The sequence below is a fragment of the Marmota monax genome, unplaced genomic scaffold, assembly GCF_021218885.2.
Source record: "Marmota monax isolate L192 unplaced genomic scaffold, Marmota_monax_Labrador192_F-V1.1 WCK01_AAM20220418_F8-fsc00177, whole genome shotgun sequence".
Lineage (NCBI taxonomy): Eukaryota > Metazoa > Chordata > Mammalia > Rodentia > Sciuridae > Marmota > Marmota monax.
The window spans coordinates 3,224,535-3,244,326 of NW_026694922.1; the positions used below are offsets into that span (position 1 = coordinate 3,224,535).

Consider the following 19,792-nt stretch of genomic DNA (forward strand, 5'->3'; position numbering starts at 1 on the left):
CACAGATGAGGACACCAGCAGAAGACCCTTTGCCAGGCCTCAGTGAATCACAAATAGAAAGTCCCAATGCTCCAGAGAACTTGATGTGGCTCCTGGGATTTGGGCCTTGGTGACAAGATGGTGCCCGATATACGACGATCCCATGTCCCAGGACACCAGCTGTCCTTCAAAGTCTGAGACTCCTGAGAAAGCCAATCACATCACATAAGGGAGCCCTCCTGTTGGACCAACCCAGGAACTTTCTGATGGGCTATTGGTGACATCATTCCAGAAGTGCTATTTGCTGCCCCTGAATGGAAACAGGGTGACAACAGGATAGTAAGGCTCCATGAATGCCATTCGCCAGGCTCTGCATTGGGGCCCCCAGAGTCCTGGGGGAAGATGTATGTTGGATACCCATTCACAGAGGAGGAGTCTGAGGTTCAGAGAGTGATTTGGTCTTGAATCCCCAAGTAATGGAAGTGAGCTGAAGGCCGCTCCCCAGTGTCTTACTACCCCTCCCATCTACCTGTCCATGCCCTTGGACAGGTGAAGGAAGCCAGAGGGAGCCAGTGACTGATGTTCCAGAGGAGTCCATGAGCGAACAGGCCACTTGATGCCAACAAAAGGCTCCTCTAGACCTCAGCTTCTAGAACACACTGAGAACCCCCACCCTGAGGCCAGACAGACTTGCACACCCCCTTCACCCCACCAGGGGCAGGCCTGAGGTCCAGGCTGGGGCAGTCAGCAAGCCTAGCAACAGGCTTCTCTAAGAGTCCCATCAGCCTTGGCCGAGCTTTGTGATCCTAAGTAACCATGGCAACCGGAACCCAACTCTCCTGTGGGACCATTCCAGGGCCCTCTGAACTTAGAAGGCAGAGTGGGGATGCGGCTCCACGAGCCTGTCTCACCACAGCATCCCGGGCCAGCAAGCTGGGCAGGCAGCTGCGTCGACACTGTGCTGGTGCCTGACATCTGGGCCCCCCTCCCAACCGTCATTCTGCCTGGATTTCCACCCTCAGCCCCAGACTTCTGCTGCCCCCACTGGCTCCCACTGAAATGCCACTCCACCTGGAAATGCAAGGCCTGCTGAGGATGTGGGCATCCGAAGACGCTCCTGCCCAACAGTGGGAGCAGAGCTGGGGACGCCTTTGGGCTGCTGGTGGGTGCCTCAGGGGAGGTTTGGAAGTCCCTGGAATGAGGACTTCTGCCACGGGGTGAAGGAAAGTCCCATAGGGATGGAGTTTTTCGGGCTGTACCAATCCAAAGCCCAGGCCCCTCCCTGTCAGAAAGCTGAGACCCTCAGAACAGGATCAAGGCCAGAGTGGAGAGTCCCGGCTGGGAGGACCCTGGGGACGGTGGAGGCGCACCTCTCACTTTAGGGCTGGGGTCTCTCAGGACGTTCTTCAGTGGCCTGTTACGTCCAAGGATTCCTCTGAAATGTGGTTAGTCCTTCACTGGCCCCAAGACCTGTCACTTGGCAAGGCCACTCAGCAAGTGGCCAAGGGGGACTTGAGCCATTTTCTCCAGTGCAAGGGAGACTTAGCCAGAGTACCGAGAGGGAGTTGGGAGAGGGCGCAGAGAGAGATGAGATTAAACCTCTCTTATTTGGGGGAGCATGCTAACCGTATTCAAGGGTCGTTATTTTTTCCAGATGCAGAAGCCAGCTCTGGAAGGTTCAAGGATGAATGAAAAAAAATTATTTAATGCAAATGGATTTTGAAATCTATAACACTCTCGTGGAAATAGAATTCTGCCTGCTATGTCTTGGAAAAGACGCACCCCCGGCAAAACCGCTCTTGGTCCACATAGGAACGTTTTTCTGTTTTATCCTGAGTATCCTAAAAGAGAGGCTGCATTATACCGATTTGCCGTCTATGAAGTGTCTACTAGAGATTCCCAGGCTCTAAAGCCCCTTGAACCTCACCAGAGAGCTGAGGACTTGGACGGAGCCAGCTGTGCAGGGGGGGGAACCTCCAGATGGGGAGGATTTGCGTGAGGAAGCTCAGGCCACCAACCCCTCCTCTCCAGGCCTGGAGGGGACTGCATCCAGGCACCCCAGGAGCCTGGCCTGTCTGCAAAACCTTGTGCACTTGGTTCACACGAAAGCCGACATGGGAACCGGTGTGCACACATTAAGAACTTGACATTTTGTTGATGTTCAAGTTCCAGTCCCTGCCAGATTGCTCCCAGGATCTGAGCCTCTAAGCCCTAAATGAGAAGGGCAGGAACTCTTTTTTTTTTCTTTTCTTTTCTTTATCGTTTTGTCAACACTGAGGATAGAGACCCAAATTCAGTCCGTTTGGAGGTACCAATCACATCATGGAGTTCTCACCACAAGGGGGCGCCTCATCCCCAACCTACAAGTATGGAGTCAGAGGTGGGGAAGGGTTGAAGGACCAGGTCAGGGTCACAGGGCTAGCCAGGGGAACCGCTGGGGCTTGAACCTGATGGTTTTAGGCAGCACCTGGGCTCCTGACCATCTTCCTAAACTGACTCAATCTCCTCCCACAGACCTTTCGTTTGACAAATGAAGAGATTGAGGCTCAGAGCAGCCAAGAAAATTCCCCAAGGTCATATGGCCATAGGGTCACCAGGCTTGGTAAGAGAAGAGAATCTTTTTGTTTGTTTGTTTGCTGGATTTTTTGGGTCGTACCTACAGGAATAACGGGTGAGGAGGAGGGGAAGGAAAATTGGGGCCAAACCAGGGCCTTAACCTGTCCTTCAGAAGAGAACCCAGAGATCCCAGAGGACCCCAGCAGCCATGCAGCCCACCCCATGGTCCAGGTGACAGTGTGGGACACAACTCACTTCTTCTGCTTCTTCTGCAGCTCGTGGTTTCGGCTTTGCTGGTTCTCCAGCAGGACGCGGGTGTCCTCCAGGTCCCAGGTCAGGCAGTGGCACTTCCTCTTCAGTTGGTGGGCTGCCTTCCTGGCCTCCTCGTAAGCACTCTGCAGCTCGGCGAGCTGTGGGGGGACAGAGGAAGCACGTGCCCTCTGGGCGCTGAACATTCCCGGGAAACACGGCTTCCGAGTGAGCATGACACTGGGGACACTTCTGTCTGTGTCCACTAGTCTGTCTTGTCTACTTCCTGGGTCACCTTCCGGAAGCTTCTCCTCTGGATCTCAGGGGAAAATGGGAATAATCCCATCAGTCTCTCAGGGTGGTTTTCATTTCTCCTCAATAAACCTCCTGCCAAAACACCCCCAGAATTTCTACCCTGCCTCCACCTGATGTCCCCTGAGCACCAGGGAGTCCCTGTCCCCGTCACCTGGCATCATCGGGAGACATTTGTCAGGATCAGCCATGACGCTGCCAAAACTTGCCCGGGAAGCCCGGGAGGGAGGTCAGAGGGTGGAACAGTGGACGGCACTGCGGACGGGCCGCGCCACACAGTGTGCCTGGCTCTTGACAAACAGGAGCCCAGCCACACGCCTTCCTCCGGGACACACCGCCGACTGTCCTAGTTGGGGCTGGGGGAGGCTGCAGCCCAGCACACACGCTTTGAAGAAATGGCCTCATTAAAGAATCGCTTTAAATAAGCAAAACTCTGAGTTAATGAAGCCTGTAATTCCAAGTTCAGTATGCGGAGGCAAATGGGATGTTTTCTTAGATTCTGCGGCTCAGAAAAGGTTGCGGCTTTATTACTTTTTAATGTAGCATGAATATTGCCCCTTTCCTTAGGGAAACTGACCGGCTTCATAATTTGTTATTAAAGAGCCGGACTGCTTCCCCGCGCTGGTCCCCAGTATGTCTCTCTTGAGGACACAGTGGTGGGTCCATTTTGGAAATGACCGTAACCATCACCACTGCCAGGGACGACACTGAGCCTCACTTCTATGGTTGGTGGGATCCTGTGACCTCACCCACCCACCTCTGCCGGGTGATGGGTGGTACCTTTCTCTCACATTGGGGACAGAACAGTAAGACAGGCCCCTAATTTAATCTCCACCCCCCTGGCCCATCCATCCAGCAGTGGAGACTGGGAAATGAATGGACACTGCCAGTGCAGATTTAGGGAAATAATGGAGGGACTCCCGTCTCCATCAGGGAAGACTTTCAAGGAGAGGCATTTACGTTGAGATCTGTAAGAACAGGTGGCGGGCAAGAGGCGTGGCGGGGTCTGCTGGTGTGGACGAGAGCCAGCTCTGCAGTGTCTTCCAGATTCCCGCCCAGTGCGTCACAACAGCCATTTGAAAATGGCGATGGTGGAAGGGACACAAGATGGGAGACAGGCACAGGCGTCCAGCTGTCCCTGTGCACACCCCGAAAGGCTAGAGAGCACCATGTCGTAGAGGAGCGAGACTCCATGACATCTGTGGTATCTATTTGGTGTTCAAGATGGAAATTTCCAGATATCGGAAATACAGAAGGCACAAAGTCAGAATGACAATGGGAGATAATGATATTATGGCAGCGGGAATGTTCTCCAAGGACAGGGAGTTCTGCTTGTCCAGAAATAGAGGGAAGGCCGTGGACCATGGGGAGGGAGGGAGCCAACATGGAGGCCCTGGCACAGTAGGACCTGCAAAGAGCTGTGCCTCACGGGGAAGGCACAAGACAAGTTCTACAGAACCACTGGCCTGGCAGGTGGTACCAAGGCTCGCTTCTGCTCTGGCTTTGGGTGGGGAAGAAAGGAGTCCCATCAGAAATCAAGACTGTAGGCGCAGTGACACACACCTGTCATCCCAGCGGCTCAGGAGGCTGAGGCAGGAGGATCTCGAGTTCAAAGCCAGCCTCAGCCACAGCGAGGCCCTAAGCAGCTCAGTGAGACCCTGTCTCTAAATAAAATGCAAAATAGGGCTGGGGACGGGGCTCAGTGGTCGAGGGCCCTGAGTTCAATCCCTGGTACCCCCCAAAAACCAAAACCAAAACAAAACAAAATACTGTCCGTGTAGGCCTCACGTGGGTTTAGAGATGGACACTTTTTCATATCACACAAAAATCTGAGACCGACAACACAGTGTCACCTCAGGGGTCACTGTAGAAGAACACACAATAGTGTTTCTTGCAGTGGGACACTCCCACCCCCGCTACCAAAAGACTCCAGTAAAATCGATAAAAAGTTTAAGAAAAAAATCTGCTGAAGATCGACTCACAATAAAAACAGCTAAATACACACAGACATCACATGAGAGAGGATTTAAAAAATCCACAGAACAGAGCACCTGGGACTGTTGGGGGCAGCAGAGGGAGGCGCTGGAGATGAGCTCCAGATCAAAATTCATTCACGAAACAAGGGGAAAGAAAACCCGCCCAGAGAGTCGCACAGCATGGCGCTCCTGAAGGCCTCGGGCTGGAGGAAGGGAACTGGTTAGCAGGGGTTGCTCTAGTCTAGATGGGACACGGGGGTGACATCAGCACGGGGGCAACGGGAGCGGTCAATGTGACTGCTTTAGAAGTATACTGCGAGGATCTCAGAAGGAAACCTCGGGCCCAGAAGGTAAGGTGGCTTTCACGAGGACCAGGCAGAGGCGGAAACAGGACCTGGATAACCCTGAGTTGGTGTGTGCTCTGTGCTCAGACCGGGGACCCACGGGAGAGAAAAGGGTTTCCAAGTCCCACAGTGACCAGAACTTGTAACAGCGGCCCAGGTGGAAAACCATGAAACGGCTGGTGGTTTCCCTCCTCTCCTCCTCCGTCCCCAACCATGGGTCACTCACCGGCCCACTCCCTGACACCTGTGGCCCAGACGATCCGCTCCCCTCTTACCTTCTGTTCCAGCTCTTTCCTGGATGTCAGCTCTGAGTCCAGCCTCTCCTCACACTGCTGGAGACGCTTTCTGAGAAACTCATTCTCCATCTGAGCACAGTCGAAGCGCATCTGCCACTCATCTGCTGTTTAACAGAGTCAGGGAGGCCGGGATAGGAGGCCAGGTGAGGATGAGGCCAGGGTGGCCTCTCTTCCACTTTCTTGGCTCTTTGGATGTGATTTCACAGTATCCATGGAGCCCCAGGACCTCAATCTTGGGCTTCAGGTTAGGAAGCTATGCTGTAGTCAAGTTTATGAACTACTTCCTCTAGACAGCCTGCTCTGACCGCCTCCAGCTGTCTAAAGTACTTAAAGACCCGTTGTTCTAAGATCCACTGCCTTATACTGTTCAGTTACCTTTGTAAGGTGGACTCATATTTTCTTTTTCCAAAGAAATTCCATAATCCTTTAGGTTGCAGAAGCTGTGAGTCTTTAGCATACATGATGGATGGATGGATGGGTGGATACGTGAATAGATAGATTGATAAATGGATGGACAAGTAGATAGATAAATAGATACATAAGTGTGTAATAATGGAAAGATAAATTAATAACAGGACAGGTGAGTATGTGGATGGATGAATGGATGGTGGGATCTCGGTCTTTGAAGAGGTCACCGCACTACAGATTTCTACGTCACTAAGTTAAAGGAGGAGGATGTGATATTAAGGAATTAAAATTTATTCAGTTTTCCATCAAGATACATAATATCATGGTGAGAAAGGAATCCTGTCACCTACCAGGACAAATTCTGAGGATAACAAGCAGCATGACATTTCTGCAGCGCCCCTGCCCCGGGACTCCCTCTACAGGGTGCTCAGGGGACGGGGACTGGAGGCAACGCGGGTGGGTGAGGAGACTGTGCTCCATCCTTCAAGAATCACCCCCTCCTGTGACTCCCCTGCCCAGGGTGTCCCTGTCAGCCAGGGTGTCTAGTTCAGTCCCTCATTATCAAGTCACTCTTTCCCTGGATTTATCTGATCTCCACACTTAGATTCCAATTTCTCGAAAGTAAGTCCCAACCCAAATCCTCCTGCAGCCCCCGCAGTGTCCAGCTCAGTTCTGGGTGCACAGCATCAAAGATTCTCTTTCACTATGCAGCAGAAAGAAGGAGTCTGTTTTTGATAATTAATACCCCAGCTGGATCCGCAGAGGCGGGTGAGGGGCTGCGGCGGTGGCATGATTAAAGTGTTTGATGATTGCTTCTTTCAACTTTCCTCTCTCTTAGAAATGTTCTCTAATGAGTATGTATCACTTTCATAATGAAAAACAAAATATTTGTGGGTTGATTTCCGGGAATGGGCATCCAGGGCTGAGAACCTATTTAGTGGGGGACTGCTGTGCCCCGGAGCTCAGCGCGTCTCCCCGTCGCGGGACTCCCTGGTCTTTCCACAGGAAACCAACCGGGAACCTCACTGAGACCCGCGTCTCGGTCAGATGCAGCTGGTGCCCAGAGTCCCCAGGAACCCTGCCTTGCGGGGCCTCCCACACCACAGACTCCTCTGTGCTGACCTCCCTGGGACGTGCCGGCCCAGGCGGGTCCGGGAGGCGTGCGGGGCAGGAGCACAGGAGAAACCCAGCCCCGTCTCCCTCGGTGGACTCCCGACTTCTCTTCTTTGGAGTGTCCCTGACATTTCAAGGGCATAAACTCTCTGGGGACACGGAAGGCAGGATGCTGGCATTTTAGAGATGCTGACACCGTGGCTCTCCTCGTCACCTGACTCCATTAGGCTGGGGAGAACTAGGAGGCAGGGAGCAAGCCGACAGCCATGTCACCATGCCACCAACCATGAGATGTCCCCAGGTGCCTGGGTCAAAAGGGCATGCCCAGGAAATCCTGGCACTACTGAACACATCTATCACTGGAGAAGGGAGAGTCCCCTCACCTCGTGGCAGGCAGCTTTGTCATCTCTAATAGGGGACGGGGTGCTTCTGTGGAATTGGTTGGTATGAAGAAAGGCAGTGACCCCACGATTTCTCCTAACAAGGTCGATAAAGCAGCAAACACCCCTTCAGCGTCCGCACCTCACGGGGGGCGGGGGCCACAATTGGTACTGATCATAACTCTCGCCATTTGAAGATGGGGAAACTGAGGCACAGCAATTTTATTTTAAACTGAAAGCCACACACCCGCTAAGATGGAACCCAGATCAAAATCCAGGAATCCAATTGCAGAGGTTTCACCTTTTTCAAAATCCATACTTCATATATCCCTGGGAATATAAGAGGGTCTTGTTCATCAGCCCACCATCTTTTATTCTTTGCATCATCCAGCACCTGTCACATAGATATTTATTATTTTGATTGAGCACATAATAAATGCTCAATAAAAACAGTATTTTAATGGAAGCTCCTCTTAACCAGCCTCCTTGAAGGATGGACCAACATTCTCCTCCAGGATGATGGGGAGAATCTGTTAAACAAACCTGTTTTCCTTGTAAAGAATCCTGCCTCAGATTTCACTATAGTAACAGAAAAGGACTAAAACATGGTCCCAACCCAAAGTGGGAAATATAATTTTGCATTACACGGTGCCTGTCACTGTTGTGTGGGACTCTGAGGGGCTGTGCCTGCCTAAGTCCCAGCCCCTGATGAAGTGTGCGGTACATGGCCGGTGCTTAGCATGCACCAATGAACCAGTTAAGTCAGAAGGCAGCCATGTCTTCCAGCACCCACCCCCCGGGGTCCCGGGCCCCTCACCTCCCGCCGCGTGGCTCCTCTCTAAGTCATTCAGCTGAATTTTCTGCTGGGCTTCTTCCAACTGCTTCTCTACTTCTCCCAACTTCTTCTGGACTTGCTCGTACTTGCTCTGGAAGAAAGAGACCAAGGCGAGCCATGATTGGGAGATGGCTAGAGTTTGTCCACCTGAGTTCATGTGTAGGGGGACGGGTCCTCCTGGTGGCATGTGACGAGGTAGGGCCTGGTGGGGGTCCTCAGTTCATGGAGAACATGTCCCCTTGGAACGGATTAGTTTTGGTGGGACCGCAAGTTTGTTCTTGCGAGAGGGTTGTTGTAAGGAGCAAGCCTGGACCCCCACCCCTGGCTCAGGCTTTCTGTTTAGCACTGGGCCCTCGCTGCCTTCCGCATGTGCTCTGGCCACGATGCCATCTGCCGGTAGACCCTCACCAGAGGCCAAACCAATAGTGATGCCCAAACTTGGACTTTCAGCCTCTAAATCTGTTCAATAAAACTATTTTCTCTATAAAGATTCCTGCCTCAGGTATTTGGTTATAGTAACAGAAAAGGACTGATACACGGTCCAAACTAAAGGTGGACAGAAGCCAAAGTCAGTCACCTCATCCATGGCACCTCTGAGACCAGGAATGCCCACCTGCTGCACCATCCTCACCCTTGTGCCTCCACAGCCAAGGACTTTCCAAGGCTGTGCCTTAGGAAGACCCATGTCCCCAAGGTCCTTGAGCCTGGAGTCAGTCCACCTGTGCACGCTGCTTAGGCTTATGATCCAGGGCTGAGCACCAGGAGGCAGGCAGCCATGCCCTGTCACCCTGCTCAGCACCCTAACACTTACCTTGAGCTCCTGGGCCTCCCGGAAGGCCTGCAGCCGCTCTGCCCGCTCGCTCTCCAGCGCCTGGCAGGCCACGTCCCCTTTGAAGCGCTCGTCTGCCAGCTCTGTGGTCAAGTCAGCAATCTGGGGACAGGTGGGGAGGCAGGGCAGGGTCACTCACTGGAACCACTGATCTGTCTCACCCCAGACACCCTCCTCGGCACCCCCTTTTGGCCCAATCACAGGCTGTCAGGGAGAAGCCATGTAGTGCAGTTGTTGAGAGGACAGACGTCAGGACACCACTGGCCTTGATGTGGCAGGATTCTTGGTCCAATACTCACTACCTGTGCGTGACTTTAAGGTAAGCAGAATGCTTAAATGATTCTCAGCCTTCTCGGTTTTAAAAAGGAGGACAGTAACATACAAGATGGCTTTGGGATTCAGTGAAATGATCCATGGGAAACTTATCCCGGTGCCTGGCACATAATAAATGCTCAATCAAAACAGCATTTTAATGGAAGCTCTTCTTATCCAGGCTCCTTTCAGGACTGATCATCATGCTCCCCAGGGATGATGGGGAAAACCTGTTAGTTAAATGAACCTATTTTCTTTGTAAAGAATCCTGCCTCTGTTATTTCATTCTAGTAACAGAAAAGGACTAATCCATGATCCAGACCAAAGGTGGATAGAAGCTAAAGTTGGCCACCTCATCTATGGCACCTCCAAGACATGTTTCAGAAGCTGAAAGTCCACACACAGATGGACAGATACCCCCGGCCTGTGGATGCTCTCAGCCTGGAGGCCTCTGTGGGTCTGCCAGGTGATACCCATGCATACTTAGTACCAACTGGGTGCATTTCCAACCTGCTTTTTTAAGTTGCAGATTTATTGTAACACCTATCAACTAGCACAGGATCCTGGAGAATATGGCTAGGCAAGACTCTCCGTGACAGCTAGCTGAATGTTTTGGAAGGAATTAATAAAAAGCTATCAAATCCGTGTAGTTGCAAAAACTAGAAGTATAAAATAAATTTTTCTATTCACATGACTTGGAAGAAGTCTGCCTTCTGAGCTGGTCCCTATCGGTACTGTCATCTGCCAGGCAGGCTCAAAATCAGTCATCTGCCCCACAAAGAAAGAAGATGTAAACCAGGAGCGATGGCCCACACCTGTCATCCCAGTGGCTAGAGAGGCTGAGGCAGGAGGATCACGAGTTATAACCAGCCTCAGCCAAAGGGAGGCCCTAAGCAGCTCAGTGAGACCCTGTCTCTAAATAAAACACAGAATAGGGCTGGGGTGGGGCTCAGTGGCTGAGTGCTCCTGAGTTCAATCCTCAGTACCAAAAAAGAAAGAAAGAAAGAAAGAAAGGTGCACATCTGAATATTCTACCTGGAAAAAAACCCCAAGATCAAGATCAAGGACCCAAGGCTGCCAAATAGGCTGTTTGAAGTGATCCGGCGCTTGCTTGTTTTTGAACAGAACAAAGCGCTCCCAGACTGTCCATGGAATGGTTTTGTCCTACAGGGATGGGCTCACAGGGGACTCCAACTTATTTTTGATGTTTTTGGATTGTCAATTTTTTTAGTCATTTTCGTAATCAGCAAACAAAACACACTATTTTTCAAAAAGAGGAAAAAATAGTTGTGCAACAAAATCGGGGGCTGCTCTATTCACCCCGTGACCTCCATCCCCCCTCATCCCCTCACCCCCACCTGTTTCAGCACCTCATTAACTGCTCACACCAAAATACAGATTTCAATAGAAAAAGAGAAAAGGGGAGGCTCGGGGGAAGAATTGCAAACTCATATAACATGTGGGTGAGACCTGAACCCAGGCCTCTCAGATCCAAGTAAGGACCACCAGGCAGCTCAGGAAGGAGGGCTTCTCCAGGGTGTGCCCATTGCCTGGGAGATAGAGCCCTTTGACCTTTCTTACACTGTCTTTTAAATGCACTAGTGTGAGCTGACGCACACCTGTCATCCCAGTGACTCGGGAGACTGAGGCAGGAGGATTGAAAGTTCAAAGCCAGCCTCAGCATCTTTCAAAACTGAGGTCCTGAGCAACTCAGGGAGACCCTGTCTCAAAAAAAAAAAAAAATCCAGGCTGGGTGTGTGGCTCTGTGGTAAAGCACCCCTGGGTTCAATGCCTGGGAGCCAGAAATTAAATAAATAAAATGCACTGGGGAAGTACTTGGGTTGCAATTACATAAGGTATCTGTGAAATGCAAATTCCAGGACCCTCAGATTCCCCCCAGTCGGCCAATGGGGCAGAGTCCGGGACCTGCATTTCACCCTGCTCCAGGGCTATCTTGTGCACAATTAGTTTAGGAATCACTGCCACCCAACCTGGGGAGGCTCCTCCTAATTTGGGCTCACACTGGGCTCTGAGTGTTGGATCTGCTGATGGCCTGGGGAAAGCCCTGGTCTGGGGGGGGAAGCCTGCCTAGCTGTGGCCGCCCCATCAGGCCAGTGCAACCCAGGAAGGCCCCGGATCACACACACCCGTGACCTCCACCACCTCGTCCCTGAATCAGCCTCGTCTCCAACACGGGGATCGTCCTCTTCCCACCTAAGCCAATTAGTGTGAAATTTGATTTGTGCTAATTGGCCTGAGCAAGGGAAATACATGATTCGTTTAATGCATTAATTTTGAGTTTCACAGAACCCAAAGTCTGGAGCCCCGAGGACAATTAGTCCCTTTGAATAGAGGAAATGACAGAACAGCTCTCAGAGAGAAAGGTGGCCCCTGAGGTGCCCAGGTCCCCACTGATCCCTCCTCCTCCACACACTGTGGGGCCAGGGGCTTTGTCCATGGAGGTGAGGGTGGGCACCGTGCTCAGGATTGTTAGGTGAATGCAGAATGAGAACAAATGAACGAGGGGCGAGGCTGGTTTGCAAATCCAGAGGTGTCCTTGCTCATTCCTCAAAGACCGATTCACTGGATGTCATTGTGCAAACATCCCTTGATGCAGAGCTTGGCCAAAGCAGTACAATGTTCTTCCTGCTTAGGGACCATGAATTCTAAGGGCCTGTGAGCAAGAGAGGGACAGGAAGGAATAAATTTGCTGTCCATTTCGTAGAGAATCGAAGGCATCCTGCACGTGGGTCTCTTTTGCAACCTGGAATGGCTGCAGTGAGTGGGATTTGTTGGAGGTTAAATGCTGTCACAAATGTCGTCCTGAAGCTATCACCGCTGCTGGTCACTCATGGACCTGGCAGATATCCTGTGGCCATCTACTGTGTGCCAGGGATCTCGTGGTTGAGCTGGGGAGACAGGTGAGTCAGCCACAGGGGTACCACATCTTGACTTGACTCTGTCCTCAAGTCTTAATATTCAAGAATTCCTGAACCCACACTGCAGCCTGGGAGGGGGGTGGGGACACAGGGACAGAGAGAGGGCTCACATGTACCGGGGTGTAGATGGATAGGAGGAGTAGCTCCTAATGTTCCGTAGGGCAATTAGGTAACTATGATTGACAGCCATTAACTCTATACTTCAAAATAGTTCATGGAGAGGAGTGTGGACATGCCTCACACAGAGAAATGACAGACGTTGGAGGTGATGGCCGTGCTGACGGCTTGGATCTGATCATCACACACTGCATACATGTACTGACAGGTCACACCGTCCCCATCCACATGCACAATTATTAGGACTCAAATACAGTTTTTGAAAATTTAAAAGAGAATTCTCAGACCTACACACCACTTCAGCTGCAGACAGCGGTAAACAGTGGCCTTTCATTGTTGCCTTGTACTTCTCTGCAGGCACAGAGAGCTGCTCTTGATGACCCCGCATATGACAAAGCGCTTATGTTCGGCACTTTGCAAAGGCTACTTCCTTTTCAGACCACCCCGTACCTTCCAAGGAGGGGCTGCCTGACTTCCAGCCCTGCCTCATGACCACCCTCTGCCCTCAGAGCCTCATCCACCGTCTGACTCTGTCTCCCTCCCCTGGGATCTGGGCACTGCAGGCCAGGAACTGTGACCCTCCCGGAACAGACCAGGAAACAGTGGCCCCAAAAGGTCTAGGTAAAAAGACAGAGGGCACCCACCGAGGGCCTCGTAAGCGGACTCAATCCACTCTTGCTGGGCTGCGCGGCCCTGGGGGCAGGGACGCCCCCACCTCCACCCCCATCACCCTGATAAGCCAGAAGAGGGGGGGATGCACAGCCAAGGGGCCGCTGCAGCCCCGGCAGGCAGGCTCCCGTGCTGTCTACCAAGGGCAGGGAGCCGGGCTCTGTCCCCATGGTGCCATGCCCACCAGAGGACATTTGGAACAAACCCCCAGCTTAGTGGTGGACCTCAGGGTTCCCCCAAGATGCACAGGGCACCAGGAAAGGCTGCCACTCTCTGTGCAGCTGGCCTCCAGGGAGGGATCCCAGAGGGACCCACCGCCCATCACCAAGTAGCCCTGAGGGATGGTCACTGCTGTGTGACATCAGATCAATCACTTTCCCTCTCTGGGCTCTACGTCCCTCATCTATGACAAGAGGACATACACAAGTTCCTCACAGTCTGATTTAAAGGGAAAACTAGATAATGCAGATAAGGAGCTCATGGAAACAGCTAGAAGATGAATCCCTCTTTCAATGTTGCTTTTGTAATTAAATTCGGCCCGACTCCATGGGTTCATTGAATTTGCCGTGAATGCTTCTGTGCCAGACATGGAAGGGAGTATGAGGGTCTGAGGTGTGTTGTTCTGAGGGCCGCAGCCTGCCTGGGAAGGGCAGCCCTCGAAAACATGCCTATGTCGATAACGGCAGAGATGCGGCCTGCCACACCAAGGTGGAACAATGACTTCTTTAAGTGCACGTCCTCACCGTGGCCTTCTGACGAGGGAATGACTACTACCATTTCCATTTTACTGACAATGAGACTAAGTCCCAGAGATCTGAAGGATTTGTCCTCAACGCCACAGGAATGGGGCACTAAACCAGACATCGGAGCCCCAAGCCCGCTCCTCCACGCCAGGTGTCAGAATCAGATTTCTTGTTCTCCTTCCTTCCCTTGGGCAGGCCACGGCACCTTCATCTGGGCTGGGTGGTGACCAGGGAAGACTGTGGCCCCAGGGTCTGCCTGGGGACGAGGCGCACAGGCCAACAGCAAGAGCGGCGTCCTCCTAGCTAACCCACTGTGGTCATCCAGGTGGCGGCCACGGTGCTTTGCAGCCAGCTCTCCACCCAGGGACACATGCCCAGCAGGAGAGGCCCCAGAGACCCCAGTCTCCAGAGTCAGATGGGACACCAGGCCATCTTATTCTCCCAGGAATTGAAGAGTCCCCACGCCCAGCCCCTGCAGGACAGAGGCGACGAGTCGGGGGCCGGAGTCAGGCGTGGAGACCTGGGTGTGGGCTGCTGCTCGAGTCAGCTTGGGGGCTGCTGGGGCCAAAATCCCCGGCAACAACAATGAGAGGAGCACAAGGGTGTTGGGGTGTCACGGTTTCGGAGGTCTCAGGCCATGGACGCCAGCTCCATAGCGCTGGGCCCAAGGTGAGGCAGAACATCAGGGGGGAGAGCGTGGCGAGGTCTTGGGGACCACCCAGAATATGCGCAAGGGAGGAGGAGAACGTGACCACTCGGGGGTGCCTCCCCACATGCTCTGGAGCCCTCACCGGAACTTCCTAAGGAGGGTGGGTGCTGCTTTTTTCTGAAGATAAAAACCCCCATTTCCACCCAGGCGGGGTTGCATGCTTGGGGAATATTTATAGCCCCGGCTCCCCGTCGCCTCCTCTGCTTCTTCCAAATGAAGCACTTAAATCATTTTGCAATAATGTTGTCTTTTTAATAAGCCTAGTCAAACGCGCTCCCACGGAGGAGAACATGTGTCAGCAAGGTCTCTGTGTGTGCTTCCCCTGCTGAGCAGGCGGTCAGAGGCCCTGGGTGGCGGCAGGGGCGTCTTCCTGTCAGCAGGCCCTGAAGGGGGGTCTGAGCCCCAGCTGTTAGCAGGGGCTCCCTTCTAGGAATCGAGGAGCACACGGAAGGAGGTAGCTTCTCCCCGGGCTCTACCTGGCGCTTCTCAACGTGTGGCCACACACAAGCAGCTTCCCCTCACCTGAGAAAGTGCCAGAAATAGATTCTCAAGTCCCACCCCCATTTACAGAGTCAGAGGGGCTAAGGGTGGGGTCTAGAAACCTCTGCTACATCCTACACAGGATTCTTAGGTTCAGTCAAGGACACGATCAGCTGCTCTGAAGGACCACGACCCCTTTCCCTGCATTCGGATCCCCCAGGGCTTGTTCAAGCAGCAATGAAGGACCCTCCCATCCTCCGTCCTCCTCTGGGGTCTTCTAGAACAAACCATCCAGAGATGACACTGCAGAGGCTACAGGGTTCATGGCCCCTTGGGTGGATACCTGCTCTTAAAGGTGGAGGAGCAACCCACAGAAACCAGCAGTAACTTTCTTAGGGAGAGGCGAGGAGATGAGAACCCTTTCTTCCAATAAAGCCGTACCCGGCCCCAATATGCCACATTTCTGCAAATCTCACTGTCATTGATTCTAAGATGTGTCAGACGCACTGATGGTAAAGATGCAACCCGATTTCAGAAATGTAACATGATGGGAAAACGGTGCACTTGAGAATTGGTAAAATCAAGAGTGAGATGCTCTGGCAATTAATCCTGTTTTAGGGAGTCCTGGAGACCTCTGACCTCAATATCAGTCCTGAAGAAACTCAAGGCTTTAGAAAACACAACTTAATACTACGGTAGCCCAACAAGAGGGCCACAGACTGGAAGGAAATGTCTACAGCACACACCACATAACAACAGAACTTACATACAGAATATATAAAGAGTTGCTGCAAAACAATAAAAAAAAATAGAAGAGTGGGCAAAAGACTTGGAAGACCACTTTGCCAGAGGATAACCAAAGAGCTCAAAGCATGCAGAAAAGCTTGTATTAAAATGGCAGTGTGGTACAACTGTTCACCTATGAAAACCGCTAAATGAAACAACAGACAACACCAAGTGCTGACAAGAATGTGGAGCAACTGGAACTCTTACTCATTGCTTTAGCAAACTCTTAGGCAGCATCTATTAAAACTGAACCTACAAATGCCTTACCCCCAGCAATCCTATTTCTAGGTATCTTCCTAACAGAAGTGTACCATACATGCACCAAAACACATGTGCAACAATGGTTATAGCAGGTGTATTTATAAAAGTTCAATATTTAAAATGAATAACTAAATAAGCAACTGTAAAAAAAAAAACCTGGAAACAACCAAATGTCTACTTGGAGTAGAATGAAGAATGGATAAACAGTGGTGTGTTCACACAACTGGAAACTTATACAGCAATGAGAATGACTGGCCCACAACCACCCACAAATTTGTGGGTGAATGTCACAAACACAAGGTCAAATGAACAGAGCAGACACAAGCCAGTGCACACATTTTTGTGCAGATAAGAGTGAGAGTAAACTGGAGAAAGTTACTGTTATCTTAATCAGTAGGTGGTTTTGTATTTTTCGATCTAGGCAGAACATGTCTATGGAACATCTAGTTTGCCTCTTGGCTCTTGCTGCTAGGAAACTCAGTGTTAGACTGCCAGCCCACATTTAGTGGATCCTTCCAACCATTCTGTGTCTATTGTCTGCCGGGGGGGGGGGGGGGCTCCATCGGATGGACAAGAGGCATCCTGGCCTTTGGGGTCTCCCCATGTAGCTGGGACACTAACATGGGGAAGCAATGGTCTGAATGTGAACCAGGTAGTGATCCAGAGCAGGGCCATAATCCGCCATGAGAATCCCGCCAAGGCTTCCTGCAGGGCCAGCTCAAGCAGAGGTCGTGGTGTGAGCGGCAAACGGAGGCAGATGGCAGGTTCTAAGGTCTCTTTCCCTGGCTTTGTATATTCTTCAACTCCTATTACCCTTGGCTGTTTTTTGGCTTTGAAAGTCCACCTGATTTTTTAAAGCCCCACACATCTTTTTGCAACCATCTGTGGCACCAAGGTGCAGAGAACTGGGCAGAGCCGTCTGCGGTCACCAACACACAACTGCTCAGTGCAGGTCTCAGACCCCGGGCTTCCTCCACTCCTTCTCCAAGTCCCCACATTTGTCCCTCTGGATGCTAAGAAGGCGCCTCTCCTCCCTCTGGATCTCCCCAGCAGCCAAGGCATGGCAAACCCGTGTCAGACCCAACCCAGCAGCTCGTGACTGATTACCACATGGAATGTCAGCTGGGTGGAAAGGGATTTCTACAGGGAAGTCACCGAGATTCACAGCCAAGCCTCCTGCTCCGATGTCTCAGGTCCCCACTCTACACGTTGCCACTACCAGCCGTTCAGGCGCTGCTCTCTAGAGACACCGTGGAGATCACAAGGAACGTGCCACCTCCTCTCCTCATGACAGTGCTGTCCCCTGGGAGAGGGACACAGGCCCAGGAGGCAGCATCTCAGCCCAGGTTCTCCTGACCCTCGGCATGGACGTGGCCACTCCTTCCAGGAGCAACTGTGTGGCTGGACGTGGTTGATGTGGCTGGGGGGGGGACGGGGAACTCCAGAATCCCCCGTGGGGAGTGTGGACACGATCCCCCAGGGAGGACGAGGGGCCAGACAGAGAGAGTCCCTCCCAAACTTCACGCCCCATCTCCAGATCCACCGCATGCTGTCCACGAGGGAGTTCTGTTGGCTTTACCACAAACCAGTTCCAGGGGCCACTGTCCCTCATCCACACGGAGCCATCGTATCACTAATAATAACAGGGACTCACAGGGGGTCGGAGACTCTAGTTTGCACTAAGGTACAAATCCTATCCCAGGATGCCCCAGGACCTTGACTCGCCATTTCCATCTGTCTGCACACCTGAGCATAAATGGCACATGGAATATCCCCTTCCAGGGCGCCTTCCTGTTATACCAGCCTGTCATTTGCCCTCCCGTTACGGTCACCTCCCTTGCTTCATCTCCATAGCAATTCACGATCTGATGGTAACCGACTTGTGTTCTCTCTCCGTCTGTTAACCTGGAGCTCGTGAGGACGGAGACTTAACCTTGTCCCTAGCTGCATCCCAGGTGTCCCATCAAGCTGGGCATAGTGGCACAAGCCTGTCATACCAGCAGCTCTGGAGGCCGAGGCAGGAGGATCCTGAGTTCACAGCCAACCTCAGCCACTTAGCAAGGCCCTAAGCAACTCAGCGAGACCCTGTCTCTAAATAAAATACTACAAGAGCTGGGGATGTGGTTCAGGGGTTGAGCACCCCGGGCTTAAACCCCAGTATTGGGAAAAGAAAGAAAGAAAGAAAGAAAGAAAAAGATCCACCTAGTAACTATTTAGCTTTTGCAGGTCACATGGCTTCCAGGTGCAGCCACTCAGCCCGATCCTAGTTGTAAAAAGGTGGCCTTATCCTACACATTAATGAAGGGGCTCCAATAAAACCATCTGCAAAGAGCAGGAGATGAACCGGCTTGGAGCGGGGGCCGTATCTTGCAATCTCTCCACTCACTCTTCCCTTGGGGGGCTCAGTTTCTAAGGTAAGTAACTGTGTCCCCCCAGCCCCCTGTGAACAGGCTCCCACCTGGCACTCACACTCCTTTGAGCTACACATGCTCCTGCTGCGAACTCCCTGGTGTTTCGCAGACACGGGGTGACATTCTCCAGCATGTATCCTTAGAGTGGGATTGCGGGGTGTTGGCCACGGACAGCCTCGGCTCCCGCAGACGATGCCAGGTCGGTAAAGGGCAGCGAGACCGGGTGCCACTCCCCTGGGAAGTGCAGAGTCCCCGCTGCTGTGCACTTTGGGGGACATTCGGCTACATGGGACGTCTCGGTCTTGCCAGTCTGAAGTGTGACCTGGCACCTAGTGCGTGTTCATTTGCATTTCCTGCTTGCTAGTTAGGTTGAGCATCTTGAGTTTATTGGCCACTTTATTGGCCTCGTGACGTCTGGAACACACGAACTTTGAAATGAGAGCCTCCCCTCAACCATCAGGAGATGCTTATTTTTGACCCATTTTTTTTTCTATTGGAAACTTTGTGTTCCAAATGATTTGAGGAAGTTCTTTCATATTGTGGGTTCTCTTTGACAGGTTTATGAGCTGCCAATTTGGACTCCAAATACATATTGTGTCTTCCCTGTAGGCTTTGATCAATGACAGTTTGTAACTTTAATGTAGTCAGAATGCCATTTCACCCTGCGATTTGTGCTTTTGTGTCATTTTAAGAAATTCTTCCTTTGGAGCAGAGGATGTGGGCGTGAATCTCAGTGTCACATGAGTTCTACCTGATTTCCTGGGGCCTCAGTTTCCTCCTCTGCAAAATGGGCATAACAATGGCCGGTGCCTCCCGTGTCATTCCCAGGGTGTGTGCAGAAAGTCTGAGAGCATGAGGCAGACAGCCACTCGCCCCCCCCCCGCCCCCCGCTGACCTCGCACCCATGGAGCCCCGTACAGGGACCTGTGAGGAGGGAGGAGGTACCTGGCTCTCCAGCCGGTCTGTGTTCTGCCGGAGCTCAGTCCTGGACTTTATTGATTTTTCCAGCTTCTGTCTCAGCATTGTGAGCTCCTCCTGCAAAAACACAGACCTTGCCAGGAACCAGTCCAGGCCAGAGACCCACACCT

General features: G+C 52.2%; 1 protein-coding gene across 10 annotated transcripts in view; it reads right to left on the reverse strand.

Moving 5' to 3' along the window:
* The window catches only part of LOC124081144 (beta-adrenergic receptor kinase 2), a 346,261-nt gene that overhangs the window by 101,543 nt on the left and 224,926 nt on the right, over positions 1 to 19,792 (reverse strand). For 9 of the 10 annotated variants that reach the window (XM_046427320.1, XM_046427318.1, XM_058573583.1 and 6 more), the window contains 5 exons: positions 19,650 to 19,739; positions 9,260 to 9,379; positions 8,431 to 8,539; positions 5,692 to 5,816; positions 2,791 to 2,945 (listed from right to left, as the gene is read on the reverse strand). In XM_046427320.1, coding sequence (XP_046283276.1) covers positions 2,791 to 2,945; positions 5,692 to 5,816; positions 8,431 to 8,539; positions 9,260 to 9,379; positions 19,650 to 19,739 — 599 coding nt within the window. The remainder of the gene's footprint in view (positions 1 to 2,790; positions 2,946 to 5,691; positions 5,817 to 8,430; positions 8,540 to 9,259; positions 9,380 to 19,649; positions 19,740 to 19,792) is intronic. The other variant, XM_046427319.1, reaches the window with a different exon arrangement.